The following is a 27983-nucleotide window of genomic DNA, read 5'->3' on the forward strand; positions in this document are numbered from 1 at the left end:
ACGGAAATTAATGATCACTTCAGTGACACTAAGAAAAGCGAAAATAATGCATCAAAACAGAAAATCAAGTGAGGAAATCACAAAATAAATTATATGGGGGCGTTTGTGAACACACAACAAAGGGGTGAATAACATAAACAATTCTGAGACAGTCCAGTCTCCTACATACATACAGCATGTGTTTCCTTCATTGTAAGTTTTATAGAAGGTTTTTATTTTTTTGCGGCTCCAGACATATTTGGGGTTTTTTTTGGTCCTATATGGCTCTTTCAACATTTTGGGTTGCTGACCCCTGACCTAACCACGATCTTCTAAATTTACAGTAAAATAGCAATCATTAAAGGCATCTGCGGTCAATCTGAAGTCATCCTTACACTGACTAGATATCTTCTCATCCACACTCAGTTGTGGAGAATGACGACAGCCCAATGCAGATGGTGCAAATCGATGACGCCACAATCAGCCACCTCACCCTGAAGGGCCTGGATCGCCATAGCCACTACCGCTTCTACTTGAGGGGGCGCACTGCCGCCGGAGATGGAGAAGCCATAATGAGGGAAGGTGCCACCACTCTGGATGGAGGTATGCAGCTTCTTTGACCTCACGCAGCTGACGCAGCATTCCAGCATCGGTCACTCACAAACACAAATTCCATCCTCTTGAATATTTCTCAGTGCCTCCTGTCAACATCAGCGTGTCTCCTGGAGAGAATTTTGTTAATATAAGCTGGCTGGCCAAGAAGAGGCACAGAAATGTTAGATTCCACATCCAATTTTTCAAGGAGAACGGTAGGGCAAACTTGTGTTTTCAAAACAATGACCTTCTGGAGGTTGATCTCAAAGTAATTTACGTCTGTACAGATGCTAATAAATGGAAGAAGACAGAGAGGGTGGACTCCTCCCAGTCCTTCTACCAGCTGCAGGGTCTCAGACCCGGTTCCCATTACCATCTGCACTTCATCCACAGCAACGTTACCTTCTTTCAGACAGAGATTGACACAGAGGGAACAGGTACTGCATTAATGGATGAGGGTGTTGTCTTATCTCATCTTATCTGCTGTTCCTCTGGGTTTCCTGTGTTTAAAGATAAAATCAATCCTATAGAGAAAGAACTCCTTGTAGTTCCCTTAGTTGCGATTGAAGTGCTTTCGAGTGTTAGCCATTTTCAGTTCCCTAGGGCGATGCCACCCTGTCAGAAATTATAATGAGGTGGCTTGTTTGGATGTCGCTTCTTTTGAAGCGTTCCCTCTCCTTGTGTGTTGCCAACATTGCTCTCGCAAATATCCATCTACTTTCAAGGAGTGACTGAGATGCAGCCCGGCATTGCAACCCAGGGATGGTTCATTGGCCTGGTCAGCGCCATCGTGCTGCTTCTGCTCATACTGCTCATCCTTTGCTTTGTCCAGAGGAACAAAGGGGGAAAGTATTCAGGCAAGTGTCAATATCCTTTATTCGTGTAATATTTTACAATTGTGTGGTGGTTGCTTCAAAGGTACTTTTTTGTACCCTTGATTTTTACGTTCTCAGGGCATGAGTCACCACAAGCTTGACTTTTACAGCTCGGAAACATAGAAGTGGTGGGCCGAACACTATCAGAAGCACTGACGTTCATCGACAACATAAAAAAAAATATATATTCCATTTATTTGTCTCAGATGGTCAGCTAGCTGGCCCACAATAATGTCATCATTTTTATCTGCTGGCATCTGCACACGTTGAGTACATTTAATCATCAGCACTTTAGATGAATATGGTGTATTTTATTGAAATGTTTTGATTCTGATTCTGAACCGCTCCAAATGATGTATGTTAACATGTTGTTAAATTGCCTTCATGATTTGTTTTGAAGGTTTCTGTAATTGCGGTGTGATAGTGGTGCTATTAAGAGGTGGATTCAGTTGGGTAAATTCCCTACTGACCGCCAAGGTACCAAATGTATGGGCTGCCTCTGGTCCATAACAAGTAAGGGCTTTGGACTTTTAAACATGTTGATATGACAGACCACTAATGTTATCTGTCCTTTATGGACTTTTTTTTAGTACACTGAAAAAATTGTGTTGAATTTACTCAATTTTGTTTTGTCAAGTGGCTGCACACAATAGAATCATCTAAACTTAGATTCAATTTTTTAGGTATATGCATGATCGACTTAAAACTGTATCTGGATCCGGACTCCCGTGCATTGGTGTAAATAGGCCCTTGATAATTCTTGAGAAGAGAGCCTCAAGCTAATACTCAAGTCTAACCACTTGTCTTTCTCTTAGTGAAAGACAAAGAAGAAGGCCCGATGGATTCAGAAGCCCGGCCTATGAAGGACGAGACCTTTGGAGAGTACAGGTTGGTCGTGTTATGTGTCCGTTGATTGTCATGTTCTGGACATGTGATACTATCCCGATTCCCTCTGCACCGATCACCTTCCTTAACCCTTTCTGCTGCCATTATCGTCCTCTTTCCTTCCTGATGCCTGAACCTGCTTTGCAGATCTCTTGAAAGGTATGCTGTGGTTTCTAATCCCCATTCCAAATACTGTAATGGCCTCTCTACAACATTTTCTTTGACCGTTTCCGCTTGCGTGTTGCTCGTGCTATTTTGTTCAATCAAAGTATTGGCTCGATTCCCCCTTTCATTGGACTGCTCCCTCTCGCAGCGACATGGAGGAGAAGCGCACTGCCAGCCAGCCATCACTGTGCGAGGAGAGCAAGCTGTGCAGCGAGGACAACCTGAACTTCAACGGCAGCAGCGTGTTGACCACCGAAATCAACCTGGATGAATCTCTCGCCAGCCAGTTCAGTCGGCCCAGCGAGGGCCCAGAGGTGCCGGATAACTCCCCGCTTAACCCCACCACCGTTTCCTCCGCCATCAATGGCCAGCCCAACCAAGTCACCATCCTCGATTAGCCGCCACGCATCCGCGGAGGACCGTCTGACCAAAACATGTCAACACATACGTGCCCGTACGCTCCTGTTCCCTGCTGAGTAGTTTGATAACCAAGGCGCAATCAATGCATTGACAACTCAGATGCTGGTGGTGTCATCTGATGGACTGGACTGTTTTGACCAAAGGCATGTCCAAAGTATTGGACAATGTGACGTAAATCTGACTAACCCTGACATGGAGAAATCCGTTAACTCTACCTGATCCTTCTTCATGTGTGCAGTGTAAAAACGTAAATGTTTAACTTTCATCTATCGTCTTTATTTCTTGCCTCAAAAGCTCTTCAAAAAAATAGAAAAATGGAACGTTGTGCTGCAGACGTGATCAAAGGGGGCTGCGTAGAGAGCAGCTGCAGACTGAAAGGGAAGTGTGATGGGACCACATCTGCGTCATTTACCATGTTTTTTTAAAATCATTTCACACAATTTAAGTGCCAATGATTTTTTTTGATGACCGTGTAATGTTGTACACCATTTCTATGAGCTAGTCATGTATTCATGTGATATGTATATTTATTTCATTTTAATTCCATTTCATGTTTATTTGAATAATGACAGAAAAACACTCTAATGTACGGTGCTCTAATCAATCAGCCGGAAAAGTACGTGATTGGCATATGTCAATCAATGCCTTTCCACAACTTTCAAGATTAGACGAGCCTGTGTGCGGTGTTGCGTCCCTTCCCCCTTTCCTTTCCTTCACACTGTATGTTACAGACTAAACCAGAAACAGAGTCAAATTGTTTGAAAGAATGTCCCGAAAGAATGTCTGATTGACCAATTAACCGCCCCCCCCCCAAATAATTGACAGATTAATCAAATATTAAAAATAATCTTCAGAAGCAGCTCTAAAACTGAAAAATGTGCAGCTAAACCATGCGCTCGGAACACCCCTAATATATAAATACACTACCAGTCAAACGTTTCGAGAAGCTTTCCAGTGCTCTTGATTGAGCAAGTGTCTCCAAACCTTTGACAGGTAGTGTTTGTTCTACCTTGTCTTTATTGACATACTTCATAGATTTGAGATCTGTTGGCCATGAGCACTGAGGTCAGGTTTCGTACCATTTCATGCCATCACTAACACACTAACAATAGGTAAAGGGGAACTTGCTGTGAAAACGCCGAGTAGCATCTGGTGTATATATTTGCATTGACATGTATCTATTTAGCCATATTCCAGTGTTATATCTTCTGGTCCTGACAAGTTCCTGTGCCTACCGGGTTTTGCATAGAGCACCAGATTGATGTCATAACTCCTTCATCAAGTGTAATGTTATGATTGGAGATATATTGTACATTTTGTGTCAAGGCCTATGTGTTGCTTTCTGTATCTTGTCTTTGTCTCTTTCGGTACTGTCACGCTCCATATTTTGTTTGGGGAGCGGCACTTGCAGATAAAAGAGGGTGGAGTCTTGCGCGCAAACACCGTACACTTATTCATGCAGTTTAAGATTGCAGAAAGGTAAAATGACTGGCCATCTGCAAATTACATATATACACGTAGTTGGTATTTACTTCACATCTAGAGAATGTATTTTTTTTTAGTACTCACATATGATTTTTGTCCGTACATTATTCGTACCCTAATTTGAGTAAAAGTTGTTTATAATTTGGAGATTTTGTAAATGGAAATGACATGTTTGTGTAAAAAAAACCAACAACAACAAAACTCTAAAAAGCTGTGTTGGAATTTTTTTTTAAAATGGTCTTTTTACATTTTTACGAAAGTCCCCAATCATGGATACTGTAATTATTCCTCAATACGGGCATAACCATTGTTATAAATTTTTAGTAGTTCAAATCGGTCTGGCATACAGTATGTAGCCTAGATTTAAAACAATTCCTAAAAATAAAAATCAATAGTCATTCAACATACTGTACACTTGTGTACTTCAATTCAAAATTTGGACAGGACAAGGAGAAGTCGACCCCCAAATTTTATTGACAAGAGTAATTTCCATGCAGCGTGACTCCAGCATTTGTGGATTACAGTATGCGTTAAGCAGTAAAAGCCACCCATTTTTGTCCATGTCAGGGGGGCGACGATTTTGCCACTTGCTGTCGACTGTAAATGAAATCACAGTGACTCAGGTAACAACCAGTTACGGCTCTGCTTCAGAAAACAGGTGAGCCGTGATTGGTCGTTACCTGACCCCTGAGCCACTGTGATGTCATTTTCTGTTGAGAGAAAGTGGCAAAATGGCCATCCCCTGAGGTGGCTAAAAATGGGTGGATTTTGCTGCTAACTCATATTCCACGAACCCATTACGTATCAGAATGCCGCGTGTCGACTAGTGGAGGCACATAGAACATATTACTGTCAAGACAACTTTGGGGTTGACTTCCGCTTTAATGTGCTACTGCCTGCAACATGAGGTACAGGAGTTTATTGGGGCTATTGAGCGAGACCTTTTTCCGCCCTTAAAAAAATGTAAATCAATCCCTTGAAAGAATGCTCTGATCAACCCAACCACGACCACTTTAAAAATCTGCAGCTTCAGCAGTCCTGAGCATCATCTGAAAGCAAGTTGTCATGTTTCTTCTTTGTCATGTTGCTTTTGTTCTTGCCATATTATTGCAGTAAAGTAAAATTTGGCTGTTCAGCAAATTAAAAGAAGGTAAAATAAAAAAAAAAATGGGAAAAGCGTTGCCTGTTTGCAAATTTGGTGAAAATCGGAAGCTGTTTGTTGTATTTCGTTGCCAATGAATGTTTAAGTTTCATGCCAACCGGCCATAAACTGCAGTGAAAACATTTTTTTTTCATCTGATGCAGTCATGAAAACGAGGATGCAGCACCACAGTGAGCATGTGATGTCCGACGAGAGTGGTGTCACATCAACTGTACATGTCCTTTCTGTCATCCGACACGTCTCGTGGCCAGCATTTAAATGACAAGTCAAGGGGCGCCGTTAAAGCATCTTCTTGTTGATAGTCAGTTTAAACATGCACGCGCACACACACACACGCAAACTGTACAGCCCCAAGATAGCGTAAATTCGGTTGGATGGATGGTTGTATCCAATATTATCATCTGGATTCAACACCAATTTCAATTCCGCTTTATCCTCTCAAGGATCACCGGGGGGGGGGGGGGGGGGATCTGAGTCTATCCCAGCCATCTTCGGGCAGTAGGCAGGGGACACCCTGAACCGGTTGCCAGTCAATCGCAGGGCACACAGAGACAAACAACCATCCGCACTCACACGGGGGACAATTTAGAGCGTTCAATCAGCCTGCCATCCATGTTTTTGGAATGTGGGAGGAAGCGATTTTGCCTGCAGAAAACCCACGCAGGCACAGGGAGAACATGCAACTCCACACAGGAAGGTCGGAGCTGGGATCAAACCCACGACCTCTACACTGTGAGGACGACGCACAAACCAGTCGACCACCTTGGATAAAACCATATGATGAAAAAAAAAAATGTTGAAATGTACTCATTTCTGTATACAGTACACAATTTTTTTTCAGTGTTGTATTATAGCTGATTTTTTTCCAACTAGGTTCCGGAATAGAAAGACAACAGACTCTCGAACCGTGGCTTCAAGTTTTTCGGTCTTGCGTATTTTTGGATAATAAACCGAGATTTATTACCGAGATACCGACGCTCGTTCCTACCGACTGCTGTCAGGCTGCTGAATAAAAATAATAACAATAATAATAATAATAATTAAATGATGTGAAAACAATTGTAAATAGCACTGCGATTTATCCATTTTGTATTTATATTGCACTTAATTGAACGGTGTTTGTTTGTTTTTTTCTTCTTTCTTCTTTCTACCCACATTCTTGCTGCTGTAGGCTGTAAATTTCCCCAGTGTGGGACAAATAAAGGATATCTTAATATCTTAAACTATGTTCAAACCAATTTCGGATGCTGGTCTGTCAAGGAGGGGAAGCTCAATTTCGGCCTATATCATAAAATGTGCCCGTTTATTTATACGTGAATTCTACTCTCCATTCCTTTTCAAGAAAACGAAAAGGATGCCTGCACACCAAAAGATCGGTGATTGGATGATCTGTCTGAGGCTGAATCTCTTTTTGATTGACAGTGAAATGAGCCAATCATCATGGTGACTAAGAGAGGAAAGGTAGTCCGCACTGAAGGGGTCTCACTCCCTGAAGGAACAATAGCAGACATTGAGGACAGCTACAAGTACCTCGGTATACCACAAGGCAATGGCAACCTCGAACTGGCAGCAAGGAAAGCGGCTACGGCCAAATACCTCCATCGAGTGAGGCAAGTCCTAAGAAGCCAGCTCAATGGCAAGAATAAGACCCGGGCAATAAACAGATATGCCCTGCCAGTGATCAGATACCCTGCAGGAATAATAAGGTGGCCAAAGGAAGAGATTCAGACAACGGACGTTAAGACCCGAAAGCTCCTCACCATGCATGGAGGGTTCCATCCCAAATCCAGCACCCTGAGACTGTACGCAAGCCGAAAGGAAGGAGGCCGGGGACTAGTGAGTGTAAGAGCCACTGTCCAGAATGAAACATCCAAGCTCCATGAATACATCAAGGAGAAGGCTCCAACGGATGACGTACTCAGAGAATGTCTCAGACAATGGGGAACAGAGGATGAGGCGCTGGAAGAGGGACCATCATGGGAGGACGAGCCCCTACACGGGATGTACAACCGGACCATAACTGAAGTGGCCGATCTCAAGAAATCCTATCAGTGGCTAGAGAGGGCTGGCCTGAAGGACAGCACAGAGGCACTCATCCTGGCTGCTCAGGAGCAGGCCCTGAGCACCAGAGCCATTGAGGCCCAGATATACCACACCAGACAAGACCCAAGGTGTAGGTTGTGCAAAGAGGCACCTGAGACGATCCAACACATAACTGCAGGGTGTAAGATGCTGGCAGGGAAAGCCAACATGGAACGCCATAACCAGGTGGCTGGCATAGTCTACCGAAACATCTGTGCGGAGTATGGACTGGAAACCCCAAGGTCAAAATGGGAAACGCCTCCGAAGGTGGTGGAGAATGACAGAGCGAAGATCCTGTGGGACTTCCAGATCCAGATTGACAAGATGGTAATGGCGAACCAACCTGATATCGTGATCATAGATAAAGGGCAGAGGAAAGCCGTTGTCGTGGATGTAGTGGTGCCAAGTGATGGAAACATCAGAAAGAAGGAACACGAGAAACTCGAGAAATACCAAGGGCTCAGAGAGGAGCTGGAGAGAGCCTGGAAGGTAAAGGTGACAGTCGTGCCTGTGGTGGTCGGAGCACTCGGGGCAGTGACCCCCAAACTAGATGAGTGGTTGCAACAGATCCCGGGAACAACATCGGACATCTCAGTCCAGAAATGCGCAGTGCTGGGAACAGCAAGGATACTGCGCAGAACCCTCAAGCTTCCTGGCCTCTGGTAGAGGACCCGAGCTGAATGGAGGATGGACACCACCTGAGAGGTGAGACAAGGAATTAAAAAATAAATAAATATATATGTATATACATACATATAAATACAGGGTCAGGCAAAATGATCTCACACATTTGTAGGTTAAATAAAAGACAAATCAAGTAAAGAAACCAAAAAGTGTTTTTATTTCGAAAAGTACATCTAATACCATTTCTTTTCATATTCAGTAATGCCATTTTGCTTTGTTTTATTTTATAATGCCATTGTTTTTCATTTCTTTTTCAGTTGTTGCCATGAATTGGACTGGTGCTCACCAGTCCAATTCATGGCAGCATCATCGCACTTTCATTGTGGAAACATTTGTCAAAACACACGGAACGCTCGTTGTGTTGCAGTTACAGATTCATTTGCTCTTCAATCTTGGTAGACATGATCCCGTACCAGCTCGAAACACGATCTTTTTATGGGTTACCAACTTCAGTGCTACAGGATTTGTATTGAAACAAAAATCAACCGGCCGACCTCGCACCGCCAGAACTCCACTTAATTTTCAAAACATAACAAAACAGAATGGCATTATATGCACTTTTCATTGTGTATTACAATGTCACACGTCAGCATCAGCGAGAGGTGGTGTTAAATTGGCAGAAGTATTCCTGGGTGGGTTTGTTGGCGTACAGCTCCTTGTCCAAATACTGCTGACTGAATGTAAGAGCACACAAAAATGCACAAACGGTTAGCGGTAAGTAACTCTCTCCGCAGTCTGGATTCAATTTACTTTTTGTGCTTGCTGCTTACTGTGCTTGTTGCTCTTTGGCCAGCTGCTTGTTGAACTGGTCTGCCTGGATCCGCTTTGCTCTCCTGAGTTCTGCCGTTCTCTTTTCCTCTTGCCGGGCTTCACTGGATACCTTCAAGAGTTGATAATTCCACGCTGCCTCCCGGTTCTTCTCAGTATCACGCCATCTCTTATCATTGATAACAAAGATTGGCTGTTAGATCATCACTGCGTTGGGGCACCACTTCATCAATCAATCAGTCAGTTGTTCGGTGACACATTCGTTCCCCCTTAGATGGCAATTCTATTCGCGATTGTATTCTTTCATCTTTGTGGACAGTGAGCCGCAACATGGGGTTTAGTGGTTACCAGGTCTGCCTCACAATCAGGAGATCTGTGTTTAAATCTCTGTTGGAATGTCTCTGTGTGGACCTTGCATGGCAATATGCTAAATTGCCCGGAAGTTTCAATATGAGTCAGCAGTTGTTTGCCGATCATTGCTCTGGAGACCACAAAGAAGAAAAAAACCTTCTCAGCCATGTCCAACCCCCAATAGCATTCCTGGAAGAAACCAGCCTCCAGCTCTCATGGATGTGGGAAAGATCTAAAAGGAACCCCCACCGTCACTCATCTCTGAACATGGAGAAGCATACCACACCATGGCATTGTCTCATCGACCGTCTACTACCTGCACCCATGCGTAAAGCGTGTTTGCAAATGTTGTCGCTCAGTTACAAGGTACCATTATCTACCTGTCTCTCCATGCATTGTGCCCCCCTTTCCCTGTAGATGGCGCTCAGCTGCTCGGGGCTCATGCCCTTCCACATGTTGGTCGCAGCAGGCTTCCCTTTCTGCAGCTGGCTCACGGCAGCTTCCCAGCCCTCTGTCATCATGGAGGATGTCAATGTGTGCCACTTTTCAGCAAGATTCTTCCTCTCCTCTCTCCGACGTGACTCCTGCAGTCGCTCAGCCTGCTCTGTAGCCTGCAAGGAGCCACATACTGTCAGGCCTTGTCTTTCATGTAGTTCATTGATTAATTGTGATGCTTAAAACCTTTGTAGGCACCATTGGTAAGAGTAGGAATTATCATGTATTTCCATTTTTTATATTATTTTGCAATAGACAAAGTGAGAGATGTCTGTCGTCAAGACCAATGAGGAAGTAAACATCAGTGGTGGGCGTGGTCAATCCGGTGAGTCCGTCAGTATTTCAGGATGGCCCAGTCTGTCCGAGTTATCGGCGACAGCCCAACAGCATTAAGAACACACTTACCGGGTGCCACGTCACACACATGTGGCGCACACCTGACACATAGCCAAACACAGAAAAAATAGAAAAATAAAACCACGTTGTTTACCTTTCTGTCCCACAGACCTCAATGACGTGTGGGGCTCATGTGGATGGGCCGGAAATACTGACGGAGAGAGTGACAGACTAACGGCCCTTCCGTCAGTCTGACAGAATGCCCACCTATGGCAAACAGATCATGCGCTGCAATAGCTGCTGTGTTGGCACGTAGCTGACCCAGACTCTTCTGTCGACAATTAAGTCACACTGGATCCTGTGTCGCTCATATGCAAGCATTTTTACATGATTTGGTCACTTATCAGCAGTGCTCCAGAATTAAAATGTCAAGCAAAGGTATCATGTACTGTATATTATAATCAACACTGTGTCAAATGCAAGATGACAGGAAGCTGTTAACGTAATCCCTGCGATCCTTATGCAGGTCACCCAGGAAGTTTGGTGGCTTTTATGGCAAAAAAGGCTTGCAGAAAAACGCTCCGTCGTACGGGACCAAATAGATATGAGTTAGCAAGTTGTCAGTGTAAATCACATCAGTGACATTTTAGAGTATGAGATGTATGTTTTGTTTGCACCTTCTCAAAAATTCCCTCGTTTAGTTGTATTTGCTTTGTACCTGGTGAATAGTGGTTTGAAAATGGCGCCTCACCATGGAAGATTCATCTGAGCTTGTTCAGGCAAACAAGTGCTAAGAGGGTGCGAGCGCACATGAACCAATTTTAAATTCATCATCGACCCAAATGAGCACCCTTGGTATGTGTGTGTGTGTGTGTGTGTGTGTGTGTGTGTGTGTGTGTGTGTGTGTGTGTGTGTGTGTGTGTGTCCATCCATCCATCCATCCATCATCTACCGCTTATCCGGGGCCGGGTCACGGGGGCAACAGCTTTAGCAGGGAAGCCCAGACTTCCCTCTCCCTAGCTACTTCTTCCAGCTCTCCCCGGGGGATCCCGAGACGTTCCCAGGCCAGCTGGGTGACATAGTCTCTCCAGCGTGTCCTGGGTCTTCCTCGGGGTCTCCTCCCGGTGGGACATGCCCGGAACACCTCACCAGGGAGGCGCTCAGGAGGCATCCGAATCAGATGCCCAAGCCACCTCATCTGGCTCCTCTCGATGTGGAGGAGAAGCGGCTCGACTCTGAGCCCCTCCCGGATGACCGAGCTTCTCACCTCATCTCTAAGGGAGAGCCCGGACACCCTGCGGAGAAAACTCATTTCGGCCGCTTGTAACCGGGATCTCGTTCTTTCGGTCACGACCCATAGCTCGTGACCATAGATGAGGGTTGGAGCGTAGATCGACCGGTAAATTGAGAGCTTCGCCCTTTGGCTCAGCTCCTTCTTCACCACGACAGACCGATACAACGTCCGCATCACAGCAGACGCTGCACCGATCCGCCTGTCGATCTCTCGCTCCCTCCTGCCCCCACTCGTGAACAAGACCCCAAGATACTTGAACTCCTCCACTTGGGGCAAGATCTCCTCCCCGACCCGGAGGGGGCACTCCACCCTTTTCCGACTGAGGACCATGGTTTCAGATTTGGAGGTGCTGATCTTCATCCCAGCCGCTTCACACTCGGCTGCGAAACGCTCCAGTGAGAGTTGGAGAGCCCTGTTTGAAGGAGCCAACAGCACCACGTCATCTGCAAAAAGCAGGGATGCAATATTGAGGCCCCCAAAACGGACCCCCTCAACGCTTCGGCTGCGCCTAGAAATTCTGTCCATAAAGGTTATGAACAGAATCGGCGACAAAGGGCAGCCTTGGCGGAGTCCTACCCCCACTGGAAACGATTCCGACTTACTGCCGGCAATGCGAACCAAACTCTGACATCGGTGGTATAGTGACCGAACCGCCCGTATCAGGGGGTTCGGTACCCCATACCCACGAAGCACCCCCCACAGAACTCCCCGAGGGACACGGTCAAACGCCTTCTCCAAGTCCACAAAACACATGTAGACTGGTTGGGCGAATTCCCACATACCCTCGAGGACCCTGCTAAGGGTGTAGAGCTGGTCCACTGTTCCACGGCCGGGATGAAAACCACACTGCTCCTCCTCAATCTGAGGCTCGACTTCCTGACGGACCCTCCTCTCCAGCACCCCTGAATAGACCTTACCAGGGAGGCTGAGGAGTGTGATCCCTCTGTAGTTGGAACACACCCTCCGGTCCCCCTTTTTAAAAAGAGGGACTACCACCCCGGTCTGCCAATCCAGAGGCACTCTCCCTGTTGACCACACGATGTTGCAGAGGCGTGTCAACCAGGACAGCCCCACAACATCCAGAGCCTTGAGGAACTCCGGGCGGATCTCATCCACCCCTGGGGCCTTGCCACCTAGGAGCTTTTTAACCACATTGGTGACTTCAACCACAGAGATAGGAGAGCCCACCTCAGAGTCCCCAGGCTCTGCTTCCTCCAAGGAAGGCGTGTTGGTGGAGTTGAGGAGGTCTTCGAAGTACTCTGCCCACCGGTTCACAACGTCCCGAGTCGAAGTTAGCAGCGCCCCATCCCCACTGTACACAGTGTTAGTGGTGCACTGCTTCCCCCTCCTGAGACGTCGGATGGTGGACCAGAATTTCCTCGAAGCCGTCCGGAAGTCGGCTTCCATGGCCTCACCGAACTCTTCCCACGCTCTGGTTTTTGCCTCGGCGACCACCGAAGCTGCGTTCCGCTTGGCCAGTCGATACCCGTCAGCTGCCTCTGGGGTCCCACAGGCCATAAAGGCTCGATAGGACTCCTTCTTCAGCTTGACGGCATCCCTTACTGCTGGTGTCCACCAGCGAGTACGGGGGTTGCCGCCACGACAGGCACCAACCACCTTACGGCCACAACTCAGATTGGCCGCCTCAACAATAGAGGCACGGAACATGGTCCACTCGGGCTCAATGTCCCCCGCCTCCCCCGGAACATGGGAAAAGCCCTGTCGGAGGTGGGAGTTGAAACTCCTTCTGACAGGGGATTCCGCCAGATGCTCCCAACAAACCCTCACAATACGTTTGGGTCTGCCAGGACGGACCGGCATCTTCCCCCACCATCGGAGCCTACTCACCACCAGGTGGTGATCAGTTGACAGCTCCGCCCCTCTCTTCACCCGAGTGTCCAGAACATGCGGCCGCAAATCCGATGATACAACTACAAAGTCGATCATCGAACTGCGGCCTAGGGTGTCCTGGTGCCAAGTGCACATATGGACACCCTTATGTTTGAACAAGGTGTTCGTTATGGACAATCCGTGGCGAGCGCAGAAGTCCAATAACAAAACACCACTCGAGTTCTGATCGGGGGGGCCGTTCCTCCCAATCACGCCCATCCAGGTCTCACTGTCATTGCCCACGTGAGCATTGAAGTCCCCCAGCAGAACAAGGGAGTCCCCAGCAGGAGTACTCTCCAGCACACCCTCCAAGGACTCCAAAAAGGGTGGGTATGCTGAGCTGCTGTTTGGTGCATATGCACAAACAGCAGTCAGGACCCGTCCACCCACCCGAAGGCTGGGTGAAGGCAACCCTCTCGTCTACCGGTGTGAACCCCAATGTACAGGCACTGAGCCGGGGGGCAATGAGTATGCCCACACCTGCTCTGCGCCTCTCACCGTGAGCAACTCCAGAGTGGAAGAGAGTCCAACCCCTCTCGAGAGAACTGGTACCAAAACCCAGGCTGTGTGTGGAGGCAAGTCCGACTATATCCAGTCGGAAATTCTCTGCCTCACACACCAGCTCGGGCTCCTTCCCTGCCAGAGAGGTGACATTCCATGTCCCAAGAGCTAGCTTCTGCAGCCGAGGATCGGACCGCCAGGGTCCCCGCCTTTGGCTGCCGCCCAGCTCACATTGCACCCGACCCCTTTGGCCCCTCTCATGGGTGGTGAGCCCATGGGAAGGGGGACCCACGTTGCCTCTTCGGGCTGTGCCCGGCCGGGCCCCATGGGTGTAGGCCCGGCCACCAGGCGCTTGCCAACGAGCCCCACCTCCAGGCCTGGCTCCAGAGGGGGGCCCCGGTGACCCGCGTCCGGGCAAGGGAAACCTTGGTCCATATATTTTTCTCATCATAAGGGTCTTTGAGCCGTGCTTTGTCTGGCCCCTCACCTAGAACCTGTTTGCCATGGGTGACCCTGCCAGGGGCATAAAGCCCCAGACAACTTAGCTCCTAGGATCATTGGGACACACAAACCCCTCCACCACGGTAAGGTGACGACTCACGGAGGGTGTGTGTGTGTGTGTGTGTGTGTGTACTGTACCAGAGCTTGATTGTAGTGATCAAGAGCGATCCGGGCAGCTTTTCTGCCTTTTTCCTCAGCACTGTGTAGCTGTCTCCAGCTGTGGTCCTGTTGCAACAGTTCTTTCTCAGCCAGCATCTCTGAAACACAGATGTGTTGCAAATGAACACTTGTTCACCCGCTCACACATACATAACAACTCCCTTTGAAGTTTGTCATCAATGGAACCTCACCTGGCAACAAGGGCTGGCTGTGAGAGTGAGTGATTGTTTGCACAGGAAGAAATTATGCAGATTTGTGATTATTGTGGGTGTTTTGTTAGAACAGAATAGAATAGGAAGCTCTGATTGTCATCATATTGATTGCCATGCGGATACCATGAAATGAATGTGTTATATAGAATCTTGTCATAATAATAATAATCACTGCTTCTTGGGTTTCTACTCACTTCGGTGCTTGTCCTCAAAACAGCTTCTCTCCTGCTGGACCCTTTGTGCCAGAAGATCTCTTGCTGTTTTTTTCATTTGCTCTCTCTTGCGTTGTGCCGCTCCAATATCTTCGCCCTACGGAGAACACAAATAGGGTTGGATAAGGGTCACTCCTGAAGACCTTCTATGACTCTGTGGTGGCCTCAGCCATTCATTATGGCATAGTCTACTGGTCAGGCAGCATCTCAGCCTGGGACAGAGAGAGACTGGACTGACTGGTCAGGAGGGCGAGCTCTGTCCTGGGCTGCTCCCTGAACACTCTGGAGGAGGTGGGCAACAGGAGGATGCTAGCTAAGCTAACAGTTATGATGGGCAGACACTCCAACCCCTCCAGACCACCCTGACAGCACTGGGCAGCTCTTTCAGCCAGAGACTGATACACCCGCGCTGCAAGAAGGAGAGGGTAGTGCCGCTCGTTTCTGCCGACTGCTGTCAGGCTATTGAATATTATGGTCCTGAAAACCTGGACTCACCCCCACTCACCCATTTTTAATATGCATATATTTATATTTATTTATATACTTTTTGTCTTCTACTTTCTCTATTTCATAATTTTGCAACTGTAAATTGGGAATTTCTGCATTGTGAGGTGAGCCCACCTGAAAGATCTGCATGCTGGAAGGCCCGAGTTCAGCCTCTGGAATAGTGATCCGGAATACCCCCCTCAAGCCACACTTCAGATCGGCATCACGCGAGTCTTCCACACGCTGCTGGATGTCCCAGTACTGAGTCAGGCCAGTGTGTAAAGCTTCACGTACTTTCCTTTCCTCCGTGTCTCTCTGCAACAGCACTTGATCATGCTTCAGTCTCAGCTTGTCTGCAACATGAAAATGCACAGAAAAATTATTTCATTTACTCTCTGTGTCATCTTGGCTGTCATTCTGTGTCTTTTACCAAAATCTTTGTCCCTTTCTCGCTCCATTTCTTTGTTGTGTTTTTTCTCCAGGGTCTGTTTGTGCAGTGCATCCAGGTCAAGACCCATGACACGCTGCCTTGTATTGAAAATTCGAGCCTTGCGTGCAGCCTCGGCAGCCTGTCTCCGCTCCACAGCGGTCTCAATCGATTGGTCAACAGGGAATTGTACTTTGTACATGTTCTCTCTTTTTTTTTAATCTGTGAGGAGGAACAACATTGCAATGTTTCTAGCTTATGCATTTGGAAATAACACAATTGTGTCAAGTATGAATAAAGACACAGGCCATACTTTGGTGCATCTGGGCAATCTAAGGTGACTCATAGCATAAACGTATAAAAAAAAATCTAATAATGCACCGTTATAATATGGCAGTTGTGTCGAAGTGCACAGCATTTAAAATATTTATCATGAAGCTATACGTAGTTTGATTAAGATATGAAAACGTATTATAAATATTTCTCTATTTAAATTACACATTTATTGATTGTCCTGGATTGTGTTCATAATCGAGTGGTGCATTAGACTTTATTGATCCTCCATCTGTTGCAGCATAGTAGGAAAAAAGCAAGAAAAGAGATTATTATTAAGACTCACATGTAGAGAAAATGGAAGGGAAAGTACTGTCTGTACAGTCTTGACTCTTGCGTGTACTGTCTATGTATAGTGGTTTAATCACACAACACTATCTGTACTCCGTTTATCCATTATTGTCCACCTGCTGAAATTCTAAAGCAACACTGAATCAGCAATGTATCCATTTAGAATGACACTCACCCTGTATGATGAAATTTGTTTCGAAATAATCAAGACAGTCGCTTGCTGAACACAACTCGGCTGTGTTTGTGGCCCTCGGTATCCATGGTAACACCTAATCTTCTATCAATTAAAAATAATGATCCAATGTTTTAGTTATGTGCTAAGCTTGATAATACACAAAGAAATCCCAGTATTTAGTTACTTATCATTACCACCTGGACTGCATTATAAAAAAAAAATAGTCAAGCCAAAACGCAGCACTTGGAATCTCGCGAGAAATTGCGAGGTTACAGCTCTCGCGCTCAAAGCTCTTCCTGTTGGATTGTAAAATGGCGCATTGTTGTCACCTCGGCATCGTGACCGAGTAGTCAAGATTATGATTGAAATGCAAAGATTAACGGCTAGATGCGTGCTACGATGAGATGGTCGTATTGCCCGGCGTCGGACTGAGCAGGGACGTTGATTTGTTTGCGTGCATGGTTTGTTGTGAGAGTCCAGAGACATCGCATGCTAGCATTAGCCAAAATTCGCCTGTTTTTTTTTTTTACGTCAGCTGCAAAACGTTCGACGACTGAACTACAACTAAAATGGGTTACTTAAAACTCATAGAGATTGAAAACTTCAAGTCATACAAAGGACGGCAAATTATTGGACCCTTTCAGAAATTCACGGCGATCATCGGTCCGAATGGATCTGGTAAGTTTGCCAATGCAAAATGCCGGCAATCGGTGCATCCCGAGCAGAACGACTGCACAGAAAATGCATCGAACTCAGATCATGTATCCAATATATATTCCGCATCAATAGTTGGCATGACCTGGGCTTGTGACTTGTGCACGCTTTATAGGCACTCAATTAGAAACGATTTGCACAGTTGAGTAATAATACGATTCGTTTTTAATTACTTCGAATGTGCAGTTGACTGCATAATAAAGTCGTCACTGGCTAACACGTCTCACAATCTTAACTTGTCTGCAGGAAAATCAAATCTTATGGATGCCATCAGCTTTGTATTGGCGGAGAAGACCAGTAACTTGCGTGTGAAGACTCTGAAAGATCTGATCCATGGGGCACCTGTTGGGAAGCCAGCTGCCAACAGAGCTTTTGTCAGTATGGTCTATCAGGAGGATAATGGAGAAGAACGCTCCTTCACCAGGATGATCATTGGTAGGAACTTCCTTTGTCACTTTGTTATGGTCTTCAGTTTTTGTCTGAGACTACTTTTTGAATTTTCTTGAGCATGTTAGCATAAACCTGCAGCCTTCCAAAATCATCCTGCGCTCTCTGAATTTTTGATCTCTTGACTAATTATGTGGCAGGTTCCTCCTCTGAATACCGCATCAACAACAAAGTGGTGGGTTTGCCCGATTACAGTGAGCAGCTGGAAAAACTTGGCATTCTCATCAAGGCTCGAAACTTCTTGGTTTTCCAGGTGAGCCAGAACATCTGTAAGAAATATGTTTTTGTCCTTCCGATGGCTCGCAATGCCATCAAATTTATGGGTTGTCAGAGAATTGCGAAAATGCTTTGTGTGAAGGAAGATGTTCATTTAAAAAGAGTAGTCATTCAAATAAATTATTGTGTTTTTTACACTGTGTTTTGTTCTGATTGTTTCTCTAGGGAGCCGTGGAGTCTATTGCAATGAAGAACCCAAAGGAGCGCACGGCTTTGTTTGAGGAGATCTCGCGCTCAGGGGAGTTGGCCCAGGAGTATGACCGCAGGAAGAAAGAGATGGTGAAAGCAGAGGAGGACACCCAGTTCAACTACCATCGCAAGAAGAACATTGCAGCCGAGCGCAAAGAGGCCAAGCAGGAAAAAGAAGAGGTGAGTCCGTATTTGTGCCATTCATTCATATACTGTATACTGTATTTATTTGTAACCTACTTGTATTTGGACTTTTGGGTTTTAAAAGTCCCACTCTGTTAGTAGGAAGGGTTCAATGCCAATATTTACAGCGGTTCGCACACCAACATTTTGAACTGAAATCAAATTGATACGGAAATAAAAAGTTGTGGATATCATTGATAAAAGTCATGGTTTTGAGTACCATGTAATACACTTCTCACTCAAGTGAAAACAGCAAACGTAACCAGTCTGTTGGTTAGCAAAAACTAAAAAAACTCTTTAGAAACAATTGAATAATCTTTCAGCGTTGTATTAACTTAAATGGTGAATGAGGGATAAAAAAAATCAGATGTACCTCATGAATATGTTTTTTTTTTCTTCTTCTTCTTCTTGAAACTACATTGAATTAACCTTCCACTTTTGTCTCGGCCCTCCCACTTTGATTCAGGCTGAGCGCTACCAGCGACTGAAGGATGAAGTGGCGAGGGCCAGCGTTCAGTTGCAGCTCTTCAAGCTCTACCACAACGAGACAGAGATCGAGAAGTTGAACAAAGAGCTGGGTCAGCGCAACAAGGAGATCGACAAGGACCGTAAGAGGATGGATCATGTGGAGGAGGAGCTGAAAGACAAGAAGAAGGAGCTTGGGAGGCTGATGAGGGAGCAGCAGACAATTGAGAAAGAGATCAAGTGAGTTACCACGTTCTTGCTGTCTCAGTGTAGGGGTTATGCTTGGCTTTCATCTTGCTGATCGCTTGACATCTGCCCCCAGAGAGAAGGACTCTGAGCTGAATCAGAAAAGGCCACAGTACATCAAGGCAAAAGAGAACACCTCGCACAAGATCAAGAAGCTTGAGGCGGCCCGGAAATCGTTGCAGAATGCCCAGAAGATGTACAAGAAACGCAAGGCGGACATGGATGAGCTTGACAAGGAGATGAAAGCGGTGGAGCTTGCCAAGCAAGATTTTGAGGAGCGCATGGAGGAAGAGGCGCAGAGCCAGGGCCAGGACCTTACCCTGGAGGAGAACCAGGTACCATAAGTTTGAATTTTGCATGTAGTGTATTCATATTGCAAAATAGTGTTTCCCCACCTTTATTTAGCCAAGACACATCTTTTACATAGAAATGTATGTAACGGCACACCAACCAAAGTGTATACTGAGGTAATGTTGGTATCGCATTGGGACTCATCGACAGATAATTAAAATCAGGTTTCCATAGAAGATGTGGTAGGGACATCCCTAGAAATTGGACAGACCTAATGTAAAGGACTCGAAATAATCATGTGCGTTTCACTTGTAGGTCAAGCAGTACCATCGACTGAAGGAAGAGGCCAGTAAACGTGCTGCCACCCTGGCTCAGGAGTTAGAGAAGTTCAACCGAGACCAGAAAGCTGACCAGGACCGCCTTGACTTAGAGGAAAGGAAGAAAGTGGAGACCGAGGTAACAAAGGCACTGTGCACCTGTGCAACATTTCAATTCAAGCAACTATAAATGACCATGCCCCACTTTTCCAGGCCAAAATCAAACAGAAGATTCGTGAGATTGAGGAGAACCAGAAGCGCATTGAGAAGTTAGAGGATTACATCACCACCAGCAGGTGCGCCACACTGCACTGAGAAAAGCGCTTTGAATCGTGGGACCTCATTTGTTTTCGCTGTTACTGCGCAGGCAGTCTTTGGATGAGCAGAAACGCATGGAGGAGGAACTGACTGAGGAAGTGGAAATGGCCAAGAGGAGGATTGATGAGATCAACATGGAGCTCAACCAGGTAGGCGCAGGATCACACACACACGCACACGCTGTCACGCATCATTGCGTATTCAGATGTCATCATTGTGATGTGTTTTTCACCAAGGTCATGGAGCAGCTCGGCGATGCCAGGATCGACAGGCAGGAGAACAGTCGACAGCAACGGAAGGCTGAAATCATGGAGAGCATCAAACGACTGTACCCTGGCTCAGTGGTGAGGAATTCATTCTGTCTAATGTGTAAATGAATTTCACGTGACTGATGTTGGAGACATGGCGTTGATTGTTCTTCTTTCTGCAGTATGGCCGCCTGATTGACTTGTGCCAGCCCACTCAGAAGAAATATCAGATTGCTGTGACCAAAGTTTTGGGGAAGAACATGGACGCCATCATCGTTGATTCCGAGAAGACAGGCAGAGATTGTATCCAGTACATCAAGGAGCAGCGAGGAGAGCCTGAGACCTTCCTGCCCCTTGACTACCTGGAGGTGAATGGCACACGCCATGATTGCAAATCAGTAGCCTTAGTTTGTGCTTAGTTGCGTTTCTGCCCGGTAATGCCCTGATGTGATTGTTGTGCCCTCCCGGGGACGAATAATCGCCCCGAACAACGGAAGCGCTGACATACCATTGCATACTTTACCTCACTTCAGGATAAGCGGATCAGATAATGGATGGATGGATGGATTTCCTGAGATGCAAGCGAACTGTTTAGAGTCATTACTAAAAAAATACTTGATTCTGTGTGTTAGAATTAGCTTGTGAACAAACCCATTCGGTCTTTTGAACACTTGAACTGTCTGAGAAGTGTCGCAGAGCTCTGCCTCTTTCTTACTCCCCGGGAGCTATGCGACATTGTGTCGCCTCAAGTTTGAAAGTGTGGATCGGTTTTTAGACGGTAATGAATGAAACTAGTTGGGTTAGACAGATTTGAGTATGTTTGTTTAGTTAGAAATGGAAAATTTATTGCATCACTCATGCCGAAACATTAAATGCATTTTGTCAGGTGAGGTGTTGGCGTGACTGTGAATGAATTGGCGTTTTATTTATATATATATATATATATATATATATATATATATATATATATATATTTTCTTATTATTGGCTAATAAAGGACATTTTCACTTGCCTTTATTTTGACCGTGTGCCATCTTGTCTCATCACAGGTGAAGCCAACTGATGAGAAACTTCGAGAGCTGCGAGGTGCCAAGCTGGTGATTGACGTGATCCGCTATGAGCCTCCTCACATCAAGAAAGCTCTGCAGTACGCATGCGGCAATGCTCTGGTGTGTGATAATGTGGAGGACGCTAGGAGGATTGCTTTTGGAGGACCGTACAGGCACAAGGTACTGTCCGCATTCGTTAACTGTTCTCCACGGAACATTCGGTACACCCGCGCATCATGAGTGGTTCCAATACAAAAGCGAGTTAAAAAAAAGCTCTTCCTCCGGAAATGTATAAATTCTGGGGTACAGTATTTGAAGAAACGATACCCTCATTTATGTTTATCATTTCTTCCCTAACTCCCAACCTCTCTTTGTCCTCAAACATCCAGACTGTGGCCCTGGATGGAACCCTTTTCCAGAAATCTGGAGTCATCTCGGGGGGAGCCAGCGACCTGAAGGCCAAGGCCAGACGCTGGGATGAGAAAGCGGTGGACAAGCTCAAGGAGAAGAAGGAGAAACTTACCGATGAGCTCAAGGTCATTTGAGATCATCTCTACTTCAAGTATTTCCTTCATATTCACCTGCCAGCAGGGTTTTTCCTGGCTTGGCTCAAATTGAAGCGGAGGTGGTGCCATTTATACCGTGCGTTTGCTGCACCCCCACAAACTCAAGCGAACATTTACATGCATTGTATTGTGCTTTAACATTTCTTTTTCTTACATCATATTTGACAACTAAGTAAAAAAGGACATGAATCACATTTGGCTAAATGTGGCCCTGTTGAATGCTCATAGAACATTGTTGTGAGCCATTTCATTTGTAACTTTCACAGCCAGAGGCAGAACATTTAGGCCTCCCAGTTTTCATTTGGGAGAATGTCTTCATGCTCTCCTTGTGGTCACTGGTCTCCCTCTCAGTAAAATCAAGAATAAAGCAAAACGAGCAATTCCCGATGCTTTGTAGGAGCAAATGAAGGCCAAGAGGAAAGAGGCGGAGCTGCGTCAGGTGCAGTCGCAGGCACACGGACTGCAGATGAGACTGAAGTATTCCCAGAGTGACCTGGAGCAGACCAAAACCCGCCACCTCTCCCTCAACATGCAGGTACCGCTTGTTCGAGCCGTCCTCCCTTCGCCTCACCTCCTTTTCCTTTTCAAGCATTTCATACCCTGCAGGAGAAGTCCAAGTTGGAGAGTGAATTGGCAAACTTTGGCCCCCGCATCAACGACATCAAGAGGATCATACAATCGCGCGAGCGGGAAATCACCGACCTCCGGGACCGCATGAACCTGGTGAGCCTGAAGCGCAAATGATGCGCTTTGTCTTAGTAACCTTGCCAGCAAGTGACTAATAAGATTTTTCAAATACTTTTCAGGTGGAAGATGAGGTCTTTGTTGAGTTCTGCAAGGAGATTGGAGTGAGGAACATCAGAGAGTTTGAGGAGGAGAAGGTGAAGCGGCAGAATGAGATTGCTAAGAAGCGGTGAGTTCATCCAGTGGAGTCTTGAAGTTGCACTCTCCTCATTTCGTCCTGTCCAAGCTTGAAACATCAAGACACTCTTTTCTCACATCATCTTTTTTCACTGCATTGATACTACTCCCTTGAACATAATAACTGTGTTGAATGAAGATTGATTTCTTTCTTTTTACTTTTTTTATCTACCTTATTTTCTGTCAAGTTATTACTGTATATATGTTTTATGTTCAATAAACAAACAAACAAACAAAACGAAATGCCATGTTCAAAAAAATAAAAATAGCACTTTTTCAGACTGTACTTTATGAAACGTACAATAACGTCCTAATGAAATAGAATGTAAAGAATTAAAATGTTGACCACATGTTCTGCTTGAATTTAATGGACACTGTGCTGCTATTTCTGATGTGCGCTCCTTGGCCACCAGGGGGCAGGATTAGACAGACGTGGGGGATACATGGGCACAACTCCTCAGTCAGCTGCAGTAATATTTGCAGTTCTTCGCAGAGGATAAAGAGGAATTGCTCACTAACTGTCAAACCGCTGCTGCTTGTGAATTGACTTGAGTTGACAGCCCTATACAGCACTCAAATTTTAGCTCACAAGTCAAAGATGAAAGTCTTATTCATCTCAGCTCGTATGTTGAAAAAGTCAGAACACTCATATCTCAAGGTGCTGCCATTTTTCCCCCTTTGAAATATGAGTGACATGCAGTAAGAACTGACCTTGGATGGAATATTTTCACAGTCTTGAGTTTGAGACCCAGAAGACCCGCCTAGGAATTCAAGTGGACTATGAGAAAAACCAGCTGAAGGAGGACCAGGAGAAGGTCATGATGTGGGAGCAGACAGTCAAGAAGGACGAGGCCGAAATTGAACGACTCAAGAAGGTACGGACTTGAAGGTCATTCATTTCTCCGGTTCCCTTTCCTCGCTCACTTGCGCCCTCCCGATGTTGTACTTTTTTTTTTTCTTGTCAGGAGGAGCACAGGCACATGAAGATCATTGATGAGACAATGGCTCAGCTGCAAGACCTGAAGAACCAGCACCTCACCAAGAAATCTGAAGTCAACGACAAGAACCACGACATGGAGGAAATCCGCAAGAAACTGGGTGGCGCTAACAAGTAAGCTGCCGCCACCGTGCTATGACAAAGTCTTCCTTTGGAGAAGGCGTCTGCTACAAGGGCTCTGGTTGGTGCTTCCCAGGGAGTTAACGCAACTCCAGAAGGAAGTGACGGCGATTGAGACAAAACTCGAGCAGAAGCGCAGCGACCGTCACAACCTCCTACAGGCCTGCAAAATGCAGGACATCAGGTTGCCTCTTCGCTCAGGAACCATGGACGACATCAGCCAGGGGGAGGTACGGAAGAGCGTCGGAGCATGTCCCCATGTTTTTTCTGAGTCAAAACCGCAAAACTGCATCCACCTCTTGTTTGTCTATTTAGGGGAGCTCGCAGACAGACGAGTCGAGCAGCCAGAGGACGTCCAGCAGCGTTCTGGCTAAAGAGGCGCTCATTGAGATAGACTATAGCAACCTGTCTGAAGATCTGAAGGCAAGACCAGTCACACCATCGCGTCTCACGCACACACGCCCACGAGTCCTACTTGACCTCATTTTGAAATAAGGCGGGGCGTTGGGATGTTTCCTTCAATGACATTCTTACGGTTTGAATGCTGTACATGACAGTAACACGCCGCCATCGCGGTAAGAAGGCCAACTTCAAAATAAACCCTAACACATAGTACATGGACATCAATGCCTAGCCGTGCTTTTATTTGGAAGCTTTTCCCAGCAGTGTGTTACCGGCCGACCAAACGCTGATATTTACGCTGACGCTATATTGCACGCCGCCAATCGTCAGCGTTTAGCAGGCACTCCAGAGCTAGCAGTGCTCAAGTACTCCATATATGCTGGCGAGAGCCATCTGATTACTTTTCAGAGACGATCAACTTTGATGCTGGCAGCCTGACACAGTTGCCGTTCGTTTTACCAAATCAGTCGTACTCAAGTGTGTTGCTGTGGCTGGCAAAATTGCTCCTGTGGTTCTCATGTCTCTTTGTCTCATACACCAAAAACTATACTCATGGGAGAAATTTGTCTGAACTCTCTCTGTGTCATGTGAAGGAAGGAAACTAGTGTGCTGCCGTGGGCTTTTTAGATATAAGTACTTTTTTGTCTTCAGTACTAAAAAAATCTTAATGGTTATGTACTTGTATGTATTCCTTTTTCATACAGGATACCTTGTCAGAGGAGGAGATCAAGGCAGAGACGAACACGCTCCAGCAGCGTCTGAATGAGCAGCAGAGCATCCTGCAGAGGATCAGTGCTCCCAACATGAAGGCCATGGAGAAGCTGGAGAGCGTCAGGGACAAGTTCCAAGAGACCAGCGATGGTGAGCTGCCGGCCGAAAGCTTGATTTCTATCGAGGTGCAAGTATGGACGTGTGACAAGGCTCATCTTTTTGCACTCAAGAGTTTGAGGCTGCTCGCAAGAGGGCCAAGAAGGCCAAACAGGCCTTTGAGCAGATCAAGAAGGAGCGCTTCGATCGCTTCAATACCTGCTTTGAGTCCGTGGCCACCAACATCGACGAGATCTACAAGGCCCTCTCGCGCAATAGCAGCGCTCAGGTAATTTAAACTTTCACTCGATATTTGTTGCGATCCAGACTGCTGGCAAGTTGCAAATGTCACACTTGAAGCACCCAAGGTCACACCTCCAAGTGTTACAGTTGAAAGTAACCCCCCCCCCCCCCCCCAAAACCACAAAAAACAGCAATGTTGTCTAGGTAAGGGAAGGACATTAAAGTTAATGTGCTGAAAAATAAAGTTCGAATTATCGGGGATCAGAATAGTCATATCTTTCCTTACCAGTTGCAATGCAGAGCAGCTTGAATGAAATCTGGTATAACCCAAAAATGTTTAGTTATCGTTACTCTTTTACATGGTCAATGAGGTGTGATGTTAGAGTTCTTCGTGTTGTCAAATTGGGATTGATTGATGTCGTTTACGAGGAGACACGGTTCCTTACGTTTTGAATAAAGCCATATTTATTCTTCTTTATCCTCAAGTCTGATGCACAAATATGCCACGAATCAGTCAGAATTGGATAAGATTGTAGGTTGTTTGCTCCAGTCATTTCTTTTACCTGCAAGACTTTTTGTTCACATACAATATCAAAACATATCCTGGAACCCAATGTTTACTTTTCAAACCATTGGTCATGTTTAATGACGTAAACCAGGATGGAAAAGGCCTTCGCCTCAGCTTCCTTAAACTCGCAGACGTCCTATAACATGAAGCGGTGTTCCGAAATTTGTGATGCAACCCAGATTTGGGTCCCATCACTTGTAAGTCGTGTTGCTTTCGTAGGCTTTCCTCGGTCCGGAAAATCCAGAGGAGCCATACTTGGATGGCATCAACTATAACTGCGTGGCTCCTGGAAAGCGCTTCCGCCCCATGGATAACCTGTCTGGAGGAGAGAAGACTGTGGCGGCCCTGGCGCTGCTCTTTGCTATTCACAGGTCAGACAAACAAGGTAGCCTTGACTTGTGAGCACAAATATTTCATGGAGGCGCTGACTTTTCTCTCCCTGGCCACAGCTATAAACCCGCCCCCTTCTTTGTGCTCGACGAGATTGACGCCGCACTCGACAACACCAACATTGGCAAGGTCTGTCACTGATTGCTGCGTCATCGTTATCGTCCGCGTTGCAAATGAATCCTTTGTTGCCCTCTAAGGTGGCCAATTACATCAAAGACCAATCAATGGAGAACTTCCAGGCCATCGTCATCTCCCTGAAGGAGGAGTTTTACACCAAAGCGGACTCGCTCATCGGGGTTTTTCCGGAGGTGTGTAGCTTTTCGTTAGCCACGTGTTCTTTAACATCCTGTAATGATGTCAAAATATAGGTTACAATAGGTGCTGCATTTTTTAACGTCATTCTTTAAGAGCAATTGATTGATTATCAAGCTCAAAGCTAAAGTTGCACGGCATATCTTGTGACTTTTTTTTTTCTTTCCCCACCCACAGCAAGGCGACTGTGTGATCAGCAAAGTGCTCACCTTTGACCTCGCCCAGTATTCTGACGCCAACCCGAATCCCAACGAGTAGGGCCAACTTTTCTGTCACTATAAACTCACGAAATGTTCATTCCTTCTTTTTGTTCTGTATCCTGTAGCATCGTATTTCACCATCACTGTTTTATAATGTATGTTTGGATATGCTGTGGTAGGAAATGTTTTTTTTTTATTTTTTATATATAGTAGTAGTAGTTGACGGTTGTCCCGTAGACAGTTACAGCCAGATTGTATGTACACAAATGACTCCAACATTTGTTTTCACTTAATTTTCTTGAGAATCACCTGGAAATGTGTAGAAAGTAAAAGGGAGTCACAGTTGTTTCATGCGCAGATTTTCAGAACTTTTACATCATCAGGGGTGCGATGTCAAGCTTTGACTTTTAGATTTTTGCTTGTGCTGCTTAATCAGCACGCCTGTGTTAAAATATGATTATGGCTTTGTGCAAGATTGTGGAGTCCACCAGTCATCACAAAGAAAAATAGTATGAATAAGAGCAATGCGTTTCTATTCTCCCAAGCCAAATTCGGAATGTCCATTAGGCAAATGGAAAGCTCCATGCGAGTGAGGCAATTTTCTCTCTGGTGTCTTTTATCGACTGTTTAACTTTCTACAAATAAAAATGGAATTATTTAAAATCCTCTCCCTTTTGCTTTCCAACTCAAGCGTTTATTGGGAAGGCGGCCCAGTGGTACAGTGGTTAGTGCGTCGACCTAACAGTGCAGGGGGGGTAGCGGGTTCAATTCCAGCTGTGGCCTCCCTGTGTGGAGTTTGCATGTTCTCCCCGGGCCTGCGTGGGTTTTCTCCGGGTACTCCGGTTTCCTCCCACATTCCAAAAACATGCATGGCAGGCTGATTGAACACTCTAAATTGTCCCTAGGTGTGAGTGCGAGTGCGGATGGTTGTTTGTCTCTGTGTGCCCTGCGA

The 27983-nt window shown here is 46.0% G+C and overlaps 3 protein-coding genes across 7 annotated transcripts in view; 2 read left to right on the forward strand and 1 right to left on the reverse strand.

Annotated features, from left to right (window-relative positions):
• Nucleotides 1-5687, forward strand: part of l1cama (L1 cell adhesion molecule, paralog a) — a 51406-nt gene extending 45719 nt beyond the window's left edge. For 4 of the 5 annotated variants that reach the window (XM_086121251.1, XM_086121270.1, XM_086121260.1 and 1 more), the window contains 6 exons: nt 406-582; nt 675-788; nt 861-1010; nt 1299-1430; nt 2264-2336; nt 2647-5687. In XM_086121251.1, coding sequence (XP_085977377.1) covers nt 406-582; nt 675-788; nt 861-1010; nt 1299-1430; nt 2264-2336; nt 2647-2896 — 896 coding nt within the window. In that variant the 3' untranslated portion in view covers nt 2897-5687. Of the gene's footprint in view, nt 1-405; nt 583-674; nt 789-860; nt 1011-1298; nt 1431-2263; nt 2493-2646 lie in introns of all 5 variants that reach the window. The other variant, XR_015101950.1, reaches the window with a different exon arrangement.
• A 2784-nt stretch (nt 5688-8471) lies between these two features.
• Nucleotides 8472-16990, reverse strand: ribc1 (RIB43A domain with coiled-coils 1). Its single transcript, XM_086121280.1, has 8 exons — nt 16763-16990; nt 15967-16185; nt 15672-15889; nt 15033-15147; nt 14606-14724; nt 9831-10061; nt 9102-9268; nt 8472-9005 (listed from the first exon to the last, which is right to left on the reverse strand). Exons 2-8 carry the CDS (start codon nt 16163-16165, stop codon nt 8924-8926), a joined length of 1131 nt encoding a protein of 376 aa, XP_085977406.1. The 5' UTR covers nt 16166-16185; nt 16763-16990; the 3' UTR covers nt 8472-8923.
• A 67-nt stretch (nt 16991-17057) lies between these two features.
• Nucleotides 17058-27694, forward strand: smc1a (structural maintenance of chromosomes 1A). Its single transcript, XM_086121312.1, has 26 exons — nt 17058-17440; nt 17723-17911; nt 18064-18176; nt 18365-18568; nt 19038-19276; nt 19359-19617; nt 19889-20029; nt 20104-20186; nt 20258-20357; nt 20445-20552; nt 20639-20824; nt 21506-21685; nt 21895-22041; nt 22469-22606; nt 22678-22794; nt 22878-22984; nt 23726-23867; nt 23958-24103; nt 24186-24339; nt 24425-24532; nt 25216-25372; nt 25453-25607; nt 26349-26500; nt 26579-26648; nt 26717-26827; nt 27009-27694. Exons 1-26 carry the CDS (start codon nt 17332-17334, stop codon nt 27087-27089), a joined length of 3696 nt encoding a protein of 1231 aa, XP_085977438.1. The 5' UTR covers nt 17058-17331; the 3' UTR covers nt 27090-27694.
• The last annotated feature ends 289 nt before the right edge of the window (nt 27695-27983 follow it).

This window comes from Hippocampus guttulatus, chromosome 1 (genome assembly GCF_054856545.1).
Source record: "Hippocampus guttulatus isolate MCC_2025c chromosome 1, RoL_Hgut_1.0, whole genome shotgun sequence".
Classification (NCBI taxonomy): domain Eukaryota; kingdom Metazoa; phylum Chordata; class Actinopteri; order Syngnathiformes; family Syngnathidae; genus Hippocampus; species Hippocampus guttulatus.

Bases quoted from the DNA above. Each gene is read 5' to 3' on its own strand.
- ribc1 (XM_086121280.1), bottom strand. From the start codon at position 16,165: ATGTACAAAGTACAATTCCCTGTTGACCAATCGATTGAGACCGCTGTG. The intron at 10,062-14,605 runs GTACAGTACACA...GGCTCCTTGCAG, and splicing joins ATCACTACAATCAAGCTCTG to GCTACAGAGCAGGCTGAGCG. The intron at 9,006-9,101 runs GTAAGCAGCAAG...TCTTACATTCAG, and splicing joins GCCAAAGAGCAACAAGCACA to TCAGCAGTATTTGGACAAGG.
- smc1a (XM_086121312.1), top strand. From the start codon at position 17,332: ATGGGTTACTTAAAACTCATAGAGATTGAAAACTTCAAGTCATACAAA. The intron at 22,607-22,677 runs GTACCGCTTGTT...CATACCCTGCAG, and splicing joins ACCTCTCCCTCAACATGCAG to GAGAAGTCCAAGTTGGAGAG. The intron at 22,795-22,877 runs GTGAGCCTGAAG...AATACTTTTCAG, and splicing joins TCCGGGACCGCATGAACCTG to GTGGAAGATGAGGTCTTTGT.